This window comes from Canis lupus, chromosome 15, assembly GCF_011100685.1.
Source record: "Canis lupus familiaris isolate Mischka breed German Shepherd chromosome 15, alternate assembly UU_Cfam_GSD_1.0, whole genome shotgun sequence".
Taxonomy (NCBI): domain Eukaryota; kingdom Metazoa; phylum Chordata; class Mammalia; order Carnivora; family Canidae; genus Canis; species Canis lupus.
In genome coordinates this window covers 51,484,515-51,501,984 of record NC_049236.1, presented here as the reverse complement: position 1 = coordinate 51,501,984, position 17,470 = coordinate 51,484,515, and the positions used below count along the sequence as shown (strand labels likewise).

Here is a 17,470-nt window from a genome sequence, read left to right as displayed (position 1 = left end):
ATAGTGATTTTGGTCTATCTCACCTTCTTTTCGTTTTAAAGGATTTTTATTTATTTATGAGAGGCACAGACATAAGCAGGCTCCCCACAAGAAGCCCGATGTGGGACTCGATCCCCTATCCCGGGATCACGCCCAGAGCGGAAGGCAGACGCTCAACGGCTGAGCCATCCAGGTGTCCCCTAGTTCACCTTCTAAATATGTGTGTCACAGTTTTCCAAATTCCTCTCAAAGATACATCATAAATGCTAACCAGATTATTAGTATCATAAACAAAAATTTTACTAATTTAACTACATAGTTTGGTTGAGTATTGATATCTTCCACATATTCTACATTTCCCTTTATTAAAAAAGGAAACAATATGTAAAATAAACATTCACCCTGGAAATGGAGAAAACAAGCTTTATTATAATGATTTGAGATTTTGTGCATGGTAAAGATATACACATGAAACTTGTTTCTCCTATGTTTCAAGACAGAATTAATTTAAAGTTTTATTTAGACTAAAGCATCCAAAATACTGTGGTACGTATGTAGCTACGAACATACAAACACTTTGATGCACAGCGTTCATTCTTTTCTTTAAATAGGCAGTCGGCATTTCGATTCGTAAAAGAACAAATGAGAAGATATCAGTTATCAATGTCAGAGAGCGCAAGACTTAGTGTTCTATACACAAAATGTATGAAACAGACCTATAAAGATGGAATGTACAAAATTTAAAAAGAAAAAAAGGAAGCAAAAACCCTTAATACTCATACATAGGATTGAAAGGCAATAGAATTGAGAATGATATAAAGGATTCTATTACAAGAATACACTCTGTTGAGGACAGAACATTCCCATGTCATAAAGCAAAAGCACGGAGTTTAAGGCTGTGTTGCTTTTGAAAATTAATGGACGTGCTGTACATTCATTGGGACAACATAGCCGATTTATTAATCTAGTTTAGAATATTAATAGCTTTCCATACATTCTCCACAAACAGACCACACAATCACTGCCACACAGTTCATCTTCAGAAAGTTTAAGATTAAACATCATGATTTGTAGCTTACTGTCATTTAAAACAAAACAAAAAAATCATTTATTTATACCAAACAAATCTTTAATGGGCACTTAGTTTCCTTTATGGCAATACTAGATTCCTAGTTATCAAAAATATTAAAATAATTGTAAAGTTTAAAACCCTGCAACATTTACAGAATGCAACAGTATTACCACTTTCGATTTTAAGCAAAATTAGACGATGGCTGCAGCAAATAGCTTCAATTTTATCCTACCTGGAAATGTCTTGTTTTTAAATTATTTAACTAAAAATACTCCTCCCTTTTCAGAAGCTGAATAGGGAGGATACTATAGAGTCCAAGTGTACAAAAAGGTTTTTCCCATTTGAAGTGATCTGCACAGTACCTAAGGTTCATTTGCTATTTCCTCCAATTCTCTCAGTAGATATTACCAAAGCATTTATGCATATCCTTCAATGGTAAGGATCCACAGACACTTGCTACCGTACTGCTATTCCAGTTAACTCCAAGTGAGGACATACCCTGTATACTTAGGCAATAGAAGCAAGTGTATTCTAGTTGCATGGACCTGTAGTATTTGTCTCAAATCTAGTCAAAGAGTAAATTAAAATAAGGAAACTTGGGGACTTATTTAGTTACTAGAGACTAAAAGTTTGATCAAGATACTAAGTACCATTAAAAAAAATGGTGAACAGTCATAAAGGCTTTTTATTCATGTGTTTCGGGATGGTCGAGTGACTACGTCCCCCAAGTCCAGCAGGAGAGGTCTATACTGGGTGGGAATGCATCACCGACCTTTACATTCGAACTGGCAATCTTTTGCCAGAAGTGCCCAGGGGACATCTGAATGGGTAATTTTTCAGTGCTACTTATCATGAATGTATGACAGGTTCTGTACACTTGACAAAGAGAAATCAAACAACGATGATGGCTCAGGGAAAAAAAGTCACTTACTTTAATATCCTTCTCAGTTTACCAGAAACCATTTTCTATAGATTGTGACAAAACTTCATTTAAATCTTGCCTATTCCTATCTTATCAGCAGCACTTTCCCCCTCCTCGAATATGCTTATTAAGAAATACAGTAAATGCTCCTATGTATCCAAATGTGAAATGTCATCTACACTTTAACATACAAGAGACTACATATGTTGGGGGAAAAATACAGTGTTTCTTGGAGTGCCCACAGCAATATGTTCCAGTGACACATAGTGGAACAGGTCTGAATTGAAGTATCTATTTTTCCATTCCAGTTTGTGCCAAAAATGACAGATTAAAAAAAAATTAGCCTTGTATTCAATCTATTATTGAGATATCCAGCCTGTTACGGTATGATGGCTGGTTAATTGCTAAATTCACAAATAAAAATTTCAATGATGTGCAAAATAATTCTTTTAAGTAAACTAGTCTTAAGACCAATAGCTTGTGACAGAACCTAAATAGGAAGCCATTTTTGCTTGTGAAAATAAACCAAAATTGATTTAACCAATTTAAAAAGTTTTCTTTTAAAGAATCTAGGAGCTATCAAGAGTCTAGCTTATCTTATGCAGAATGTTAGTAAATGGCAAAATGAAATTCCTCCCTAGAGCATAAGCTCCAAGCAGGCGGGAGTTTTGTCTGTTTTCTCCATGGCTGTGCTGTATCCTCAGTGCCTAGATCAGCAGCTTGGCACCTAGTAAGCACTCACTGAATACGAATGTCTGAATTCAAAGACTTATTATTATTAGTTCAGTATTGTTAGCAAATAGTATCTTAGTTTTACATTCTAAAAATGTTATTGAATTTTATGACTTCATTATAGTCTCAAATATTTCGAAAACTCTAGCTAAAAAAACAAACAAAAAGGTAAATCTAATGTTAATCTTCATGAAAAATTTTCTTTCAGAGGTTGATTTGGGCATAATAAATTTGATAGACAATTGGAAGTAGCTAGATTTCCCTTCTACATTTAAAAAAGTCCTATAGAAGAGAATGACTGAATTATAAATTAAAAAGCAATGAACATAACATATACATATGGGAAATGTTTTCTCATAGTACAGTTCTAAGGTGCTTTCAGTGAAAGAGATCCCAAAGTCATTATCGAAAATGCCAAACATGACATCCTATTTGGTAGAACTGAGTAGAAAATTAAACAGTGGAAAGAGACCACATTTTATTTTACAGTATCAATGACAGATTCACAATTAACTAAATTATTCTTCACATTTCTCCAAACGCATTTATACTTAAATTTAACTCAAGTTCAACGTTTCTTTTTCCTCCGACCTGTTTTTGTTTTTTTGAAAGCACAGAAGGCCATTTTCTGGCTAAAAGTCAGCCAATATCATCATTACTGGACAATGGTGAAAAGTAAACCTGTTTTCGGGCTTGCTCTACTAGGACGGCTTTAAACTGCGCGGTAAAGGAATGTGCTGGACGATGCTTCTGTCTTTCAGAGTGCTGCCTATTTGAGTACACCAAAGATTCAGCTATATATATATATGATACATTCTACACCTTACCCTAATCGTGTATACATAGTCCTTTAATGCCTCTACTATTCATTAGACAATGATAAATAACCATAACATGCCCTTACCTGTAATGCTTTCGAGATAACACAACTTTGGTAACATTTGCTTTCTAAGGGGAAACCATTAATCAATCACATGCCTTTGGTTGACACCATCAGTCCTCCAAAGGGCTACTTATGGCTCTCTGTCCTAGGATACTGGTGTCCTACTACATGTGCTGACATCTCGCAGGAGGTAAAGCTTTCGCTTTCATGAAGTGGAAGAGGAGAGACACGTGAGAACATGGCACATAAACTGTGGCTAACTTTTTCTTGATTACATACCAATTCATTAATCTGGAGTTGAGGGGGGCTGTTCCAAAAGGTAGCATTTGCTATTGTAATATGCTTTTCAAAGGATTGGGAATTTCATGATTCCCTGAAAATGGACTTTGTTTTTTGATACAAGGTGAGCAGGAGAGAAAAGGTGAAAAGCACACACAAAAAGGATCTTAGATCTAATCCAGAAAGGATGGGAAATTTGCAGTGGTTTTTAAGTGCCAAACTCAAAAGAGGCCTGCCTAATCACAGCTGGGAGGGTTTTATAAAATGGTCTTTTTTTTTTTTTCTAATTTATATGTAGTTACTGGTAACCAAAAAATGTCACGTGAGTAATACCTACTGTAAAAGTGAGGTTAGAAGATCCCCCGGGTCTCATAACCAAAGTTAAATAAAGTCTGTAACTACAACAGATTTTGTTTTTGTTTTGTTTCTGGAAGCTCTGCACAAAAGCTACCATTCACAGGATTAACGAATATTTTTAAATATTCTAGGTTTTTTTAGTGTTTGATTTGCAAAATCAGTTCAACTACATAAATCCCTGTCTGATAAGCCATAGTTCACAGGCGTAAAACTTTGCAGTTTCCATAGATTCAGTAAAAGGGATTTCTTTTCTTTAAACCCTAGAAGTGAATTACAGAAATCAGATATGCAGTTTTTAAGGAAATAGTTACATTCAGAAATACCCTTGGAAAGTTCATCACTGATTCTTTCTAGCATGAAAAGTCTAGTGTAATCTGGTCCCGCGTCGAGAAATCCATTCCAGTTTATAGTGCAAGACCTTTGTAAGGGGCTGTCCAGCTGCCCAACCATTACTGTAAGTACCGATAGACCTTGAAACAATGGTTTCCAGAGTCTGCAACCACAACATGGCCATCTGAAGTTAGGGCCAGGCCTTGGGGGCCGTAGAGTGGGTCAGCGGATGTGTTAATGTAGGACAAAAATGATCCGCTTCCGTCAAAAACCTGTAAAAAATATAAAGTCAACGTTTTACAGGAAAGTTATGGTAATATGATGAAATAGGAGTTAGAAAACCCTTACTAATCTTTTCAATATAAAAGCATGCAGGTAAGGGGCACCTGGGGGTTGTACTTGGTTAAGCATCCAACTCTTGGTTTTGGCTCAAGTGATGATCTCGGCATAGAGTCTGCTTAAGACTCCCTTCTCCTTCCGCCCTTCCCCCACTCTCTAAAATAAATAAAAATAAATCTTTAGAAAAAGTATTCATGTAAGCCCAGAGGTTTGTTTAGGTCACTATCATAAATCCATTCCTTCCCTCTACTTAACCTTGCTTTTTCTCTCATTCTCTATGCCCCGGAGTCACTGACAAGGAGGCATGTCATTGGCCAACAGATTTCACTTACATTCTTAGTTCCAGAGGAATAGCCCTCAATGGTGCCTGAAAATGAAGGACCCTTGTTTCTTACTCTTGGCCTTCACCTTCCTCCTGACTTACAGCCTCTTTTATTCTCAATCATAATAGAGGAAAATATCAGCAAATAGAACACAGAGCTATGGTCGTGAGTCATAATATACAATGAGAAAATAAAGAGGGAGTTATAAGAAGTTGGTGGCTTAATATATACATTTGTGGGTTTTTTTAAAAAGATTTCATTTTTAAGTAATCTCTATACCCAACATAGGGCTCAAACTTGCAACCCTGAGATCAAGAGTCACATGCTCAACAACCGAGCCAGCAAGGCGCCCTACAACATGTATGTTTGTTTTGTTTTGGTTTTGGTGGGGGGAGGACAGAGGGAGAGGGAGAGAGAGAATCTTAGGGAGGCTCCACACCCAGAGCAGAGCCTCATGTGGGGCTTGATCTCACAACCCCAAGACCATGACCTGAGCCAAAATTAAGTCAGACACTTAACCGACTGAGCCACCCAGGTGTCCCATGTACACTTGGATATGAAGTAGTCATCTTTTGGTCTGTAAACTTCTGCCGTGATGAAATAAAAGGAATGCTTCTCCTTTACAAGGCCCAGGCTGGTTTCTTTTGACCATTCCGCTAGGCCCATAGGTTTCTTTTAAAAGGCAGTGTGATTAGGCAGGTGCTATGATGGCCATAATCCAAACAGCTCAGCATCTGTGGTCTTACACAGAACTGCTATGTGCACTTCGTTTCCTGTCTGACTTCTGGCTTTCTATCACTTAGACAATTCTGGCTTTCCATCACATCTTTCAAGTGTAGATGTCCACTGGCATAATTAAGCAAGATAAAAATAATGGAGAAATAAAAGCATTTAGATTTACATTTATAGTATCAATCTTTATTTTTTTTAAGTAACCTCTATACCCAATGTGGGGCTCCAACTCACACCCTGAGATTGAGAGTCATATGCTCTACTAACTGAGCTAACCAGATGCCCCTCAATCCTTTTTCTGAGAAGTAAATACCTGTATCAGATTCAAACTGTTAACTACTGCAGTCTTCACAAAAGACATCTGGGTACTAAAATGCCAAATGCGATTCATGACACCATTATTCCTAAACCATGAAAACATACTATTTTTTAAATTTGTTTCTGACAACTTTTAATTTTGAAATAATCGTAGGTTCGTAAGACATAGTAAGCTGCAGAGATAGTACAGAGAAATCCCCTGTGCCTTTCACCCAGTTGGGTAGAATGTTCCAGTAAAACCATCTGAGTCTGGAGATTTCTTTTTGGGGAGTAAAAATTAAGAAATATATTTCCTTAATAGTTTTTAGAGTATTCAAATTATTTATTTCATATTCGGTGAGTATGTGGAATTTGTACTTTTTGAGGTCCATTTCATCTAAATTGTCAAATCTGTACATGTCGAGTTGTTCAAAGGAATTTCCACATGCCTGCAAAGTCTGTAATGATGTTAGTGTATTGTGTCTTTTCCTTTATCAGTCTTCCTAGAGGTTTGTCAATTTTATTGATCTTTTCAAAGAACCAACTTTGTTTCATTGATTTCCTCTATTGTTTGCCTTGCATTTCATTGATTTCTGATCCTCTCTTCACTATTTCCTTCCCTCTGCTTGCTTTCAGTTTGTTCTGCTCCCTCTCCAGCTTCCTGAGGTAGGAGCTCAGATTACTGATTTCTTAACTTTCTATTTTTAAAGATTTTATTTATTTATTCCTGAGAACACAGAGAGAGGCAGAGACCTAGGCAGAGGGAGAAGCAGGCTCCCCGTGGGTAGCCCAATGTGGGACTTGACCCAAGGACCTCGGGATCACAACCTGAGAAAAAGGCAGTCAACCACTGAGCCACCTAGGTGCCCCCATTTCTGACTTTCTAATATAAGCATTCAATGCTACTAATTTCCCTCTTGTGTCAAATGGTGGTTACCAGGGCTGAGGAGTGGGGGAAATGGGGAGTTGGTCAAAGCATATAAACTTCCAGTTAGAAGATGAGGAAGTTTTGGGGATCTACCACATAGTACACTGATTATAGTTAAGAAAACTTAGGTACTTGAAAGTTGTTGAGAGAGTAGATCTAAATGTTCTCACCAAAAAAAGAAATGCTAACAATGTGATGGTGAGGGACAAATTAGCTAAAGACATGATGGTAATTATTTTGTAATATATAAACGTATCAAATCAACTCACTGTATACTTTAAACATGTGACATGTAGTATATCAATTACAGCTCAACAGAGCTGGGGAAAAAAATCACCCTCTCACAATCATCTTAGCTGCGCTCCACAAACTTGATATGCTGTATTTGCACTTTCATTCAGTCAATATATTTTTAAATTTTCCTTGAGACATCCCATCCCCTCTGACTCATGTTATTCAGCAGAATAATGTTTTTAAATGCACAAAACAAAATACATGGGATTATAAAGGAGAACAATTATATTAAAATACAGTTGTAAAACTTTTACAAAATTGCGATACAGTAATATGTGTACTTTTTTAACCAACACACAAAATAACAAGTAGTAGTGATGGGTCTAATACTCACTAGTTTTGAAAGAATGATGAGTATAAATGATAATTCAAGACCTCTGCAACTGTTAAATAAAAGATCATGACCTGAGCCAAAATTAAGTCAGACACTTAACCAAGTGAACCACCCAGGTGTCCCATTGTACATGTGGATATGAAGTAGTCATCTTTTGACTGTGATTCCTCTTTTTCTGTGATTCCTCTTGGTGACAAAGTTATAGGTATTACTGAAATTACTGTGACAACTGCCTCTATTCATAATTTTAAAAATGTTTTTCATTAGTACCTAGTAAAAATAGTAATATAATATTTTTGTTCAATGGACCTCTTGAGTTCTAGCCACAAACACTTTGGGGATCTATGGGATTCATGTTAAAAATTCCCAATTCAGAGAGCTTCACTCTGGTAATCTGTTGATGTTTTTTCTCCTCCACCTTCCTTTGTTTAGCACTTCTGGTGAGATTACCTATGGTCTATGAAGAACCTAACCAATGACGAAAGGAAAACATTCCAGCTGGGAGACAGCCAATTCTTCACTTTGAACAAATAGCAATCACTCTAAACAAATACATTAGCATTTTCACTTACCTGGATCCTGCTGTTTCCCCAGTCTGCTACAATGATGTTTCCATTTGAATCCACAGCTACACCTGTTGGAGCATTAAACTGACCATTTCCTTCTCCATTTGAGCCAAACTTCAACATGAATTCGCCTTCCTGATTAAACACCTATAAGAGATATTTTTAAATCATTTCATTTTAAGTTGAAAACAGTTGTGCCAACATTATGAGTCTTAAAAAATATGTATCTGCACAGGTTTTTAATAACAAGCCCTATGATTTAAAATTTTCTGAAAAAAGAAATAAATCTACAAGGTAGACCCCCATATCACTTAGGGCTCCCCAATTTGCTACATAAATTTGATTTATCATTTGCTAAATCATTTATTTCTAGCTTATATCTGGTTATTGAATACTTATATGAAAAATACTTTTGTTATAAATTACAAAATAATATACAAATATAGGGTAGGGTGAGAAAGTGGAGCTATAACTTTCAACAATATTACTCATTTTGCCTTTAAATAAATAGCTAAATTTGAAGGACAGGCATTGTATTTCTACCATGATGGATGATCAAAGTTGGATCAGGACCTAAAAGTTTTTGGTTAGGCCAAATGCTCAGAATTTATTACCTTTTTGCAAACTCAACATGGGATAGAGTAGGCTGGACTTCACACTTACATCAGGGGAAAGTGTGTGTGTGTGTGTGTGTGTGTGTGTGTGTGTGTGTGTTTAATGGCACAGGCAAAGAATAAGAGAAGGGTTTTTTATATACTTTTTTCAACATATATATTTAGTTAAAATAGAGAGTTAATATGACCCTAAGGTTTTGATGGATGGAGCATACTGAGTGGAGGGGGCTGACATAAGTAGGGAGCTACACAGAACTCTTTAGCAAATTCTTTAATATCTGATATGGAAAAGCAATGGATTGTTGCAGTTAATTAAATATTCTTATTAATGAAGTATTACTGTATTTGTATCAAATAAAGATTACTGATTTGGGCAGAATTAAATTTTTAAATATGTGTTTAAATTTAAGACTATAGTATGCATACTTTTACCTTGATGATTCAGATGATACTTAATGGTTGTGAAATATACCCAGGATATTACTTTAAGCATCCATTATCACCTAGCCTACATGTGTAGACGTACTCATTAACAAATCAAAAAGTATTACATGCAAAAAGCACCATGAAAGTAAGGGTTCCCTATACCAAGTGCAGATCTAATTTGAAAATGATCTCAGGATCTTTTACAGATTCTCCTATTGCCACCTCTGTGATCTTGAAAGATTAAAATGACTCTTTTAGTTATGTACACTGGGAAAGCAAAGTGAGAAACTTCCATCTCTAAAGGCTAAACTTCCTTTAAGATGAAGAATCATGACTGCTTCTTGAATTAATTCAATTAATTTGCCAAGTAAGTAAGCTACCTCTTTGGTTTGTTGGAAAGGACAAGAACCAGCTTTTGCTAAGATGCTATGTTTTAAAAATCTTTCTTGACTCCTTTTTATATCCTTTCACATGAAACATTCTTGTTTTAAAGACCAATGAAAGTGTTTGTTTACTGGTGAGGACACAATTTATTATTCTCTGATCTTTCCCTTTTTAAGTCCTACCAATGATCTTTTTGTTTGCTTGTATCGATCTCTGAGTAAGTATGTTTTCCTTGGCATGCTCCAAATGGCTCAAATGCTTCCACTCTATGTTGGAATGACGGATAATGCCAAATTTAGTCTTACTTGTTTTGCAATGAAAAGAGAATGCATACTGAAGACCTCTAAAGACTTCTGCCATTTGTTAGCCCTGACCTACAGGCAGTTTTCACAATGACCAACAGAGAAGTAACTAGAATACAGAACCACTGCTAACTGCCACATGTTACACGGGGAACAAAAGCCCAACTATTCCATAAGAGCTATATGGCAACAGCTATCAAAGAGAAGAGAAAGAAAAACAAAAACAAAAGACTGGTTTTCTTAAATCAGGGGAAAATAGAGTTTAAATTACTACAATAATCTACCTCTACTATACTGAAAACTTGGAAGAGTTTTCAGAATCTTAATAATTATAAAGAAAACATCATTTAATTGCTTATAAATTACTCAGATGAAAACATAATTAAGAGGCAGATGCATGAGCTGAAATAGTAAATTTTTACAGCTTTGATTTTTCTAACAAGTTTTTACGCAAGTTTTTGTGACTTTGAAAATCCTTTCCTGATTTTAAAAATTCTGCTCACCTCAAATACCACCTCCATTTGGCAGTCTTCCCTGATAGTCTGAGATACAGAAATCTGTTCTTTGTTTTCTTCTGGATTCTTACAGAACTTTATATGTACCTATTTTTAAGAAAATATTGCTACCTTGCCTTGCATCTTGATTACTTACACAGGTATTATTTCCTTCTACATTGTCAGCCACTGCTGGCAAATAGGAGTCCTCCCACATACCAATGCCAGTTGATTCATAGAGACTGCCTGGAGCACTGGGACGGAAAGGCTCTGAGGCCACAGTTGCGCTTTAGTAGAAAAGAGCAACTTGATTAATATTACTATCTTCCAGTAGGGGTAGGCAGAGCGGTGCCAGGCATTGGCTGGCCTCTGTTCATCTACACGGGTTACCTTCTGGTTACACGCGCCCTCTCGTTCAAGGAGTCCTCCATAAAGGGAATAGAAGAAAGGAAGTGTGATAATAGCCTGTCATTACTTTGCAGTTACTCTCATCATGCAAAACTGTGACAGCCACCCACCCCCACCCCAGAGGATGGTCTACAGCGCAGTCCCTACTGCCCTATTGCTTCTTTGTTTCCCTCCTCCCCACCACTACTTTTCCTAGTCATCTTTCTTTTACCAAGACAGGTCCCAGAGAGAGAGACGTAAAGAGAGAGAGAGAGAGCAAGAGATGGAGGGAGGTGGGGGGAGTGGGGATGGAGCTCTATCACTATGGCAGCAGCGTGGGACAGACAACATGGCAGGAAGCAGCCTGAGAAGGAAGCAATGGTGGGCATCCTTTTTTTCCTCCTGTCCCATCACCACAGCCCGCTCTGCTCTATTTTTGCATAAGGACTTGGCACCCACCAAAAAAGTTCAAAACCTTTCCATTTACTCAGGTTAAACATATCTTTGGGGACAAGCTGGGGAAATGAAGCAGTGAAGGACTCAGAAGAGAGAATATCTTTGGGTATTGAAATCCTATTTCTACGTAGCTGTTCCAGTTATCAACAATAGCTATTTTTCAATTTGGCTGCCCAATGGAGCAGACTTTAGTCACAGGCATATTGTCATCTATGCTGTTCCCTTATTATCCTTCCTTCTGAAAATGCCTCACTTTAAAAAATTTAAATGAATTTACTTACAAGGAAAACTATATCACTTCTATAAGTGCAAACCAGCACCACTTGATATAAACAGAAGGTAACCCTAAAAAATAAACATTTAACTTTTAAAATAAAAATGTCTGGCAGTGCACTGCCCATGACCACCTGGCATACCTTCAGTGGAACCCGCACCATACCTTGAGAATCATGATCTAGAATGGTACTAAACATTTTCTCATTTCAGCAAAATGAGAAATCTGTTTTGATACATTTTTGTATTTCCTGATTTGCTCACAATAAACCTCAAATCTTTCTTCTCCCTATACCTAGTAAGAAAAATGTATTACACTGTTTGGGGGAGAGTAATGGGCATTGTACACTAGGGAAAACCAAGAGTGTGAAAATATTCTAAAAAGTATGAAATAGCTATAGGAATTATACCAGGACTATTTCCCTTTCAAAATCTCTGGTTGCAGCAGCATTCTAATATCTAAATTTGTTTGAAAGGCATTATGGTGCAGATAACTGCAAAAGTGATCTGATTTTATGAAGCTGCAGAAAGTTCTGCCTCTTTAGGTTCAAGGAATTGCTTTTTCAAATTTCATTTTTAAGTCATCTCCATTTACACTCGTTTCAAATTAAGAAACTTATCACCACCATATTTTGCTCAATTTTCTGACTCTTCAAAGTCTGTGTGTCCAAATTAAAACTTGCATCTTAGAGAGAAGCAAAATCTACTCTTTTATTTAGGTTAACTCCTTTAGTTCCTTTGCATAGAAGTATTATATTATTTTCTCTCAGACTGATTTCTCAATAAAAGCAGTTAAAAGGTAACAATAATTGACGCATTTTATGGTACCTTGACAGAATGATTATGGAAATCCGTAACAATAATCTCATTATTGCTATTTACGGCTGCAAAATGGGGACCTGCATAAAAGGTGAAAAAAAATATGTGAGAACTCTAACAATAAAAATGATTACAACACCACAGCAGTTGCAAAATTTACCATATTAGATATTTAAGAAAGAACAAATTATAGACTTAGTTCTTGAAAGATCATTCAGCCAGAACTCTGGCTCTAGATAATGTGGGTCCTCTATCAGTCTACACTTGGGACTGTCTACTCTGGCTTCTTTTAGACCAAGCTGAGTGTGCCAGCAGCCCTAATGAAGTGGAATGAGCAATAAGCATCAGAATTCATTCTCCGAGCCACCGTCTGAAAGTCACATCTGCCAGCTTCTCTGAGTACACATTAATCCTTTTAGGGCCCTCAGTTCCCACTGAGGAAAGATGTAGATTCTCAGTCCTAAGAAAAAGACTCCAATATTGAATTTTTTTAAAAAGTAGAGCAGAAACCCATATTTTGTAATTTTGGGTGACATTCAGAACCTGGCAAAACTGGAGACAAAGCACACACAAAAAAAGATTATGCAAATTATCGTCAAATGCCAAAAGCACCCTTTCAAAAAGAAAATGTATACACTGTTTTCAGCCTCTTTTTGCAGATGTGAGAAACTAAGAAGCTTGTACTTGTAAAGTGGTACACCAAAAAGAAAAGTAACAGAACTGTCCTTCGTGTACTCAGCAAATATTCTAAAGTCCTGTTCTCTTATCATCCAGAAAGGTGAAAAAAAAAACCTCTCCCATTCAGAAGCTCTTTAAACAAAGCTGCAGCTAGGGAGAACTAGGAGTTACTACACTGCTCGTCAAATATTTTTATTTCAAAAATATTTTATCTTAGAGTTTATGTTTTACTTAAATTCAAAAATTAGACTTCTAACTGCCTGCTGCCAATAAAAACCACGCATGGACTGCAGTTCAACTTACTGCAGGTGGAGTAATTGAGAAGCATCTCATCATGCTTTTGCTTAGATTTCATCCCCAGTATCTTTCCCAAAGCCAGCAAACACACTGGGGATTGAGGCATCTTCCACATGCTCCATCATGCAAATGTGAGCAGAAGAAGCATAAAAAAGGGGTTTTACATATTACCATCGAGTGTACCTGCAAACTGCCTGTCCCCATTTCCTCGGCTACCAAACCTGGTGACTATTTTCCCGTTTGGCTGGAAGATAAACACACAGCACGCCTTGTTGTCCACCACAATGATGTGCCCGTTGCGGTCCACAGAGACTCCTTTGGGCCCCATCAACTTTCCTGATCCAATTTTTGTCTGTTAGAGACAAGCACAGAGAATGAAATTTAAAACACTACAGAACATGAAGACAGACATTTGTTTTAGTACATATTTACTTGAATGTTCAAACAGGGGTGCACAGCTATTCATATGTCACAATGATCTTCTGCTTTTGTCACATCTATTATCTGCCACTAAGATTTACCTGAAATCCTTACTTTTTAAGAGGATCACCACCCAAAATGTTCTTGAATCCCCTTAACTGAGGTCACAGTTCCCTTGTAAAGATGCAATGTGGTATATAGCAAAAGATCACTGATCAGGAGTAGAAGATAGTTTTACGCCTGTCGCTTGCTTTAGACACACCTAGAATAGCACAGATGCATTTGATTTCAAGCTTCAGATTCCTTATATACATAAAAATGTAAAAAAAAAAAAAAAAGACTTCAATAACTCCCAGTGGCATTTTTGGCATACTAAGTAAAATAATGTGAATAAAGCGTTCAGTGTAAAATATAGCATGTATTATGCAATCATTAAAGGTCAACTATCATTGTCATTGTTGTAGATCATCACTGGTATTAAAATTGCCAAGCATCTGCCATGTGCTTAGTTAACCATGTGTTAAGTTCCATGCAGGCAAGAATCGTGTCTCTTCTACCCACTACTGTGTACTCAGAGCCTAGCATACTTCTTGGTGTCTAACAGGTACTCCATAAACACTTGTTAAATATATTGATTTGAAAAGTCCAGCATTATTTAGGGTAGTCATGACGACTGAATAGTTCTAGTTTTCATTATTTTAAGATGGGAGGAAAGCATCAGATTTCTATCAAACACATACCATATATATTTTAAAACTCACTCATCTTTCTTTTTTTAAGATTTTATTTGCTCATGAGAGACACACACAGAGAGAGAAGCAGAGACAAAGGCAGAGAGAAGGTTCCATGCAGGAAGCCTGATATGGGACTCGATCCCGGGACTCCAGGATCACGCTCTGGGCCGAAGGCAGCGCTAAACTGCTGAGCCACCCAGGGATCCCTCATTCATCTAAGTAGACTATATAAATGCCTGTTTGCTACGAGATGTAGGTCTTATACCTTTACTTTTATAGCTCCATTATAAAGAAGTACTTGACTCATTCACCCATTTATTTACTAATTCTACAAACATTAATGGGGTACCAACTCTGTGGCTAATGATTCCAGGCAAGGAGTAGACAAGGGCAAGACCAGCCCTTACCCAGGAAGATGTCTCAGTCACATTACACAGACAAATACGTTCACTGGGTCCTTTTTGAAGTGCTTGGTATTGAGTATTTGATTTGGTAGATTTGAGAGAATTCAAATAGGCTAAAAGAACATGACAGGTCACTAAAGATAAGGAAGGAGAATGAGCACCAAGGTGAGGGAGCAGCCAGGAAGAGTGCCTGGTAAGTGAGAAGGGATGTAAGAGCCATAGTTCTCCCAGGCAGAGAGGCTCAGAGGGTCAAGTAGAGCTCTCTGTAGTTTTAGAAATGCTTTCTCAAATCTATCATATTCCTGGAAGAGAAAGTAAGAAACCACTGATATTAGTGGTGGTAGGAGAAACTGACTTTTCATTTTATATTCATCTGCAGGGTTTCTGTTTATTTATTTTAAGATTTTATTTATTGGGGTGGGGGGAAGAGAAAGAAAAAGCAGGAGCCAGGGGACAGAAGGAAAGGGAGAAGCAGACTCCTCACTGAACAGGGAACCTGACATGGGGCTTGATCCCAGGACCTCGGAATCATGACTGGGAGCTGAAGGCAGCCACTTAACTAAACCACCCAGGAGCCCCAGTTAGGGTTACTTTAAAAACTTTAAAAACTTATTTATTTGCATGTATTACTTTTTAAATTAAAAAAATTAATTTCAAAAAATTTACATTTCCATAGGTTTTGTTTTTCCTCTTTTTTTTTTTTTTTTAAAGATTTTATTTACTCATTCATGAGAGACACAGAGAGAGAGGCAGAGACACAGGCAGAAGGAAAAGCAAGCTCCGTGCAGGAAGCCCAATGCAGGATTCGATCCCGGGACTCCAGGATCACACCCTGGGCCAAGGGCAGGTGCTAAACTGCCGAGCAACCCAGGTGTCCCTCCTGTTTTCTCTCTCTGTATTAGCACTGCCTGATAGAAATGTAACATGAGCCATATATGTAAAAGATTTTTCTAGTAACCAACATAGAAAAAAACAAAGAAAAAAGTATTATTTTAATCACATATTGTATTGGACCTAACATATCTAAAAGTTATCATTTCAACAAGTAAACAATATTAAAATTATTAATAAGGTATTTTACATTTGTTTTACTAAGTCTTTAAAATCCAGTGTGTATTTCACATGCACAGCACATCTTAATTCAGACCAGTACCTTTTCAAGAACTTGGTATCCTCTGTGGCTAGTGAATACCAAATTGGACAGTGCAATTCTCTGTACTTCTAAGATCTCATTTATGCAATGGCATCAACTTTCACCTCTGTCAGAATCTCAAATCCGTATCTTTAGTCCTGGCCTATTTTACAAGTTATTACGTTAAATTCAAACACTGTTAAACCAAACTTACCTCATTTTCACCATTAAAAAAAAAAAAAACCCAAATTTGTACCTCCTGATTCCCTAGTTCCTTTATGATAGATACCACAGTTCATTTAAACCCAGGATCAAAATTTCAGAGCAAAATTTATTCTTTTACCAGTTGGAACCTCAGTTTCCTCATCTGTAAAATGGCAGCTGTTGTATTTAACTTCTGGGTCATGCAGATTCTGAAGGACAGAGTGCCAAGCATAGCATATGGCACACAATCCCATCTCCACCCATTTGGTTGCTATCATATATCTGACCATCAGGAGTATCCTTCCTGACAGAGACTTACAGATAAGTGCAGAAAGAGAGTATGGAGAGAGGGACAGGGACGTTTTCCACAGTGGGGGATCAGATTGTGTGTGATCTTTAATCCTGGTTAAGATGATAAATAAGATTCAGCTTTGATCTCTTTAATATAAAGGGATACTTAAGGAAGGAAACAATAGGATTCTTGTAAGGGAATCTGTAGTATAAATTTGATCCTGATTTTGCAATCTAGCCCAGAGATTAAAGAGGCTATACCATAATGGTTTGTCAAAAAATTGTATACTTTTTTCATGTTATAATAGAAGATATGTCAATAAGGATCAAAAAGAAGAGAGGACATTCTAATTATTACAGCAAGAATATTATTACTGCCTAACATTATGAACACTAGTTGTTACTTTAGAATGATTCAGCCATATAATACCAAGCAGATGGTAATTATGTAGAACAAAAACAGAAGAAAGGGATTGCTGCCCTTCCATCCGTGTAGTAAGAGCTAGAGCAGGTCTTAAACAAAACAAAACACCTTAAATGTTGTGGGCAAACGCAAACCCCTTTCTCTTCCACCTTCCTTTCATCACTCCAGTTTTGCTGCACTAGATTATACCACATGAAATTAATAGTTACTATATTTGGCCTGACAATGTGTCCCCTGTCTTAAACAGAATAGTAAGCAGAGTTATTTTAGACACTGACTTCGGAATAGTTAAATAAAGGTATTCAACTCAACAAGTAGGTCCTTGAATTGAAGAAGGAAGAGATGAGATATTTTAGAATATGGT

The 17,470-nt window shown here is 36.9% G+C and overlaps 1 protein-coding gene across 8 annotated transcripts in view; it reads right to left on the bottom strand.

The window, feature by feature from the left end:
* Positions 1–384: 384 nt before the first annotated feature.
* Positions 385–17,470, bottom strand: part of TRIM2 (tripartite motif containing 2) — a 169,445-nt gene continuing 152,359 nt past the window's right edge. For all 8 annotated transcript variants that reach the window (XM_038559052.1, XM_038559053.1, XM_038559054.1 and 5 more), the window contains 4 exons: positions 13,681–13,849; positions 12,532–12,602; positions 8,374–8,514; positions 385–4,826 (listed from right to left, as the gene is read on the bottom strand). In XM_038559052.1, the coding sequence (XP_038414980.1) occupies positions 4,674–4,826; positions 8,374–8,514; positions 12,532–12,602; positions 13,681–13,849 (534 nt within the window). In that variant the 3' untranslated portion in view covers positions 385–4,673. The remainder of the gene's footprint in view (positions 4,827–8,373; positions 8,515–12,531; positions 12,603–13,680; positions 13,850–17,470) is intronic.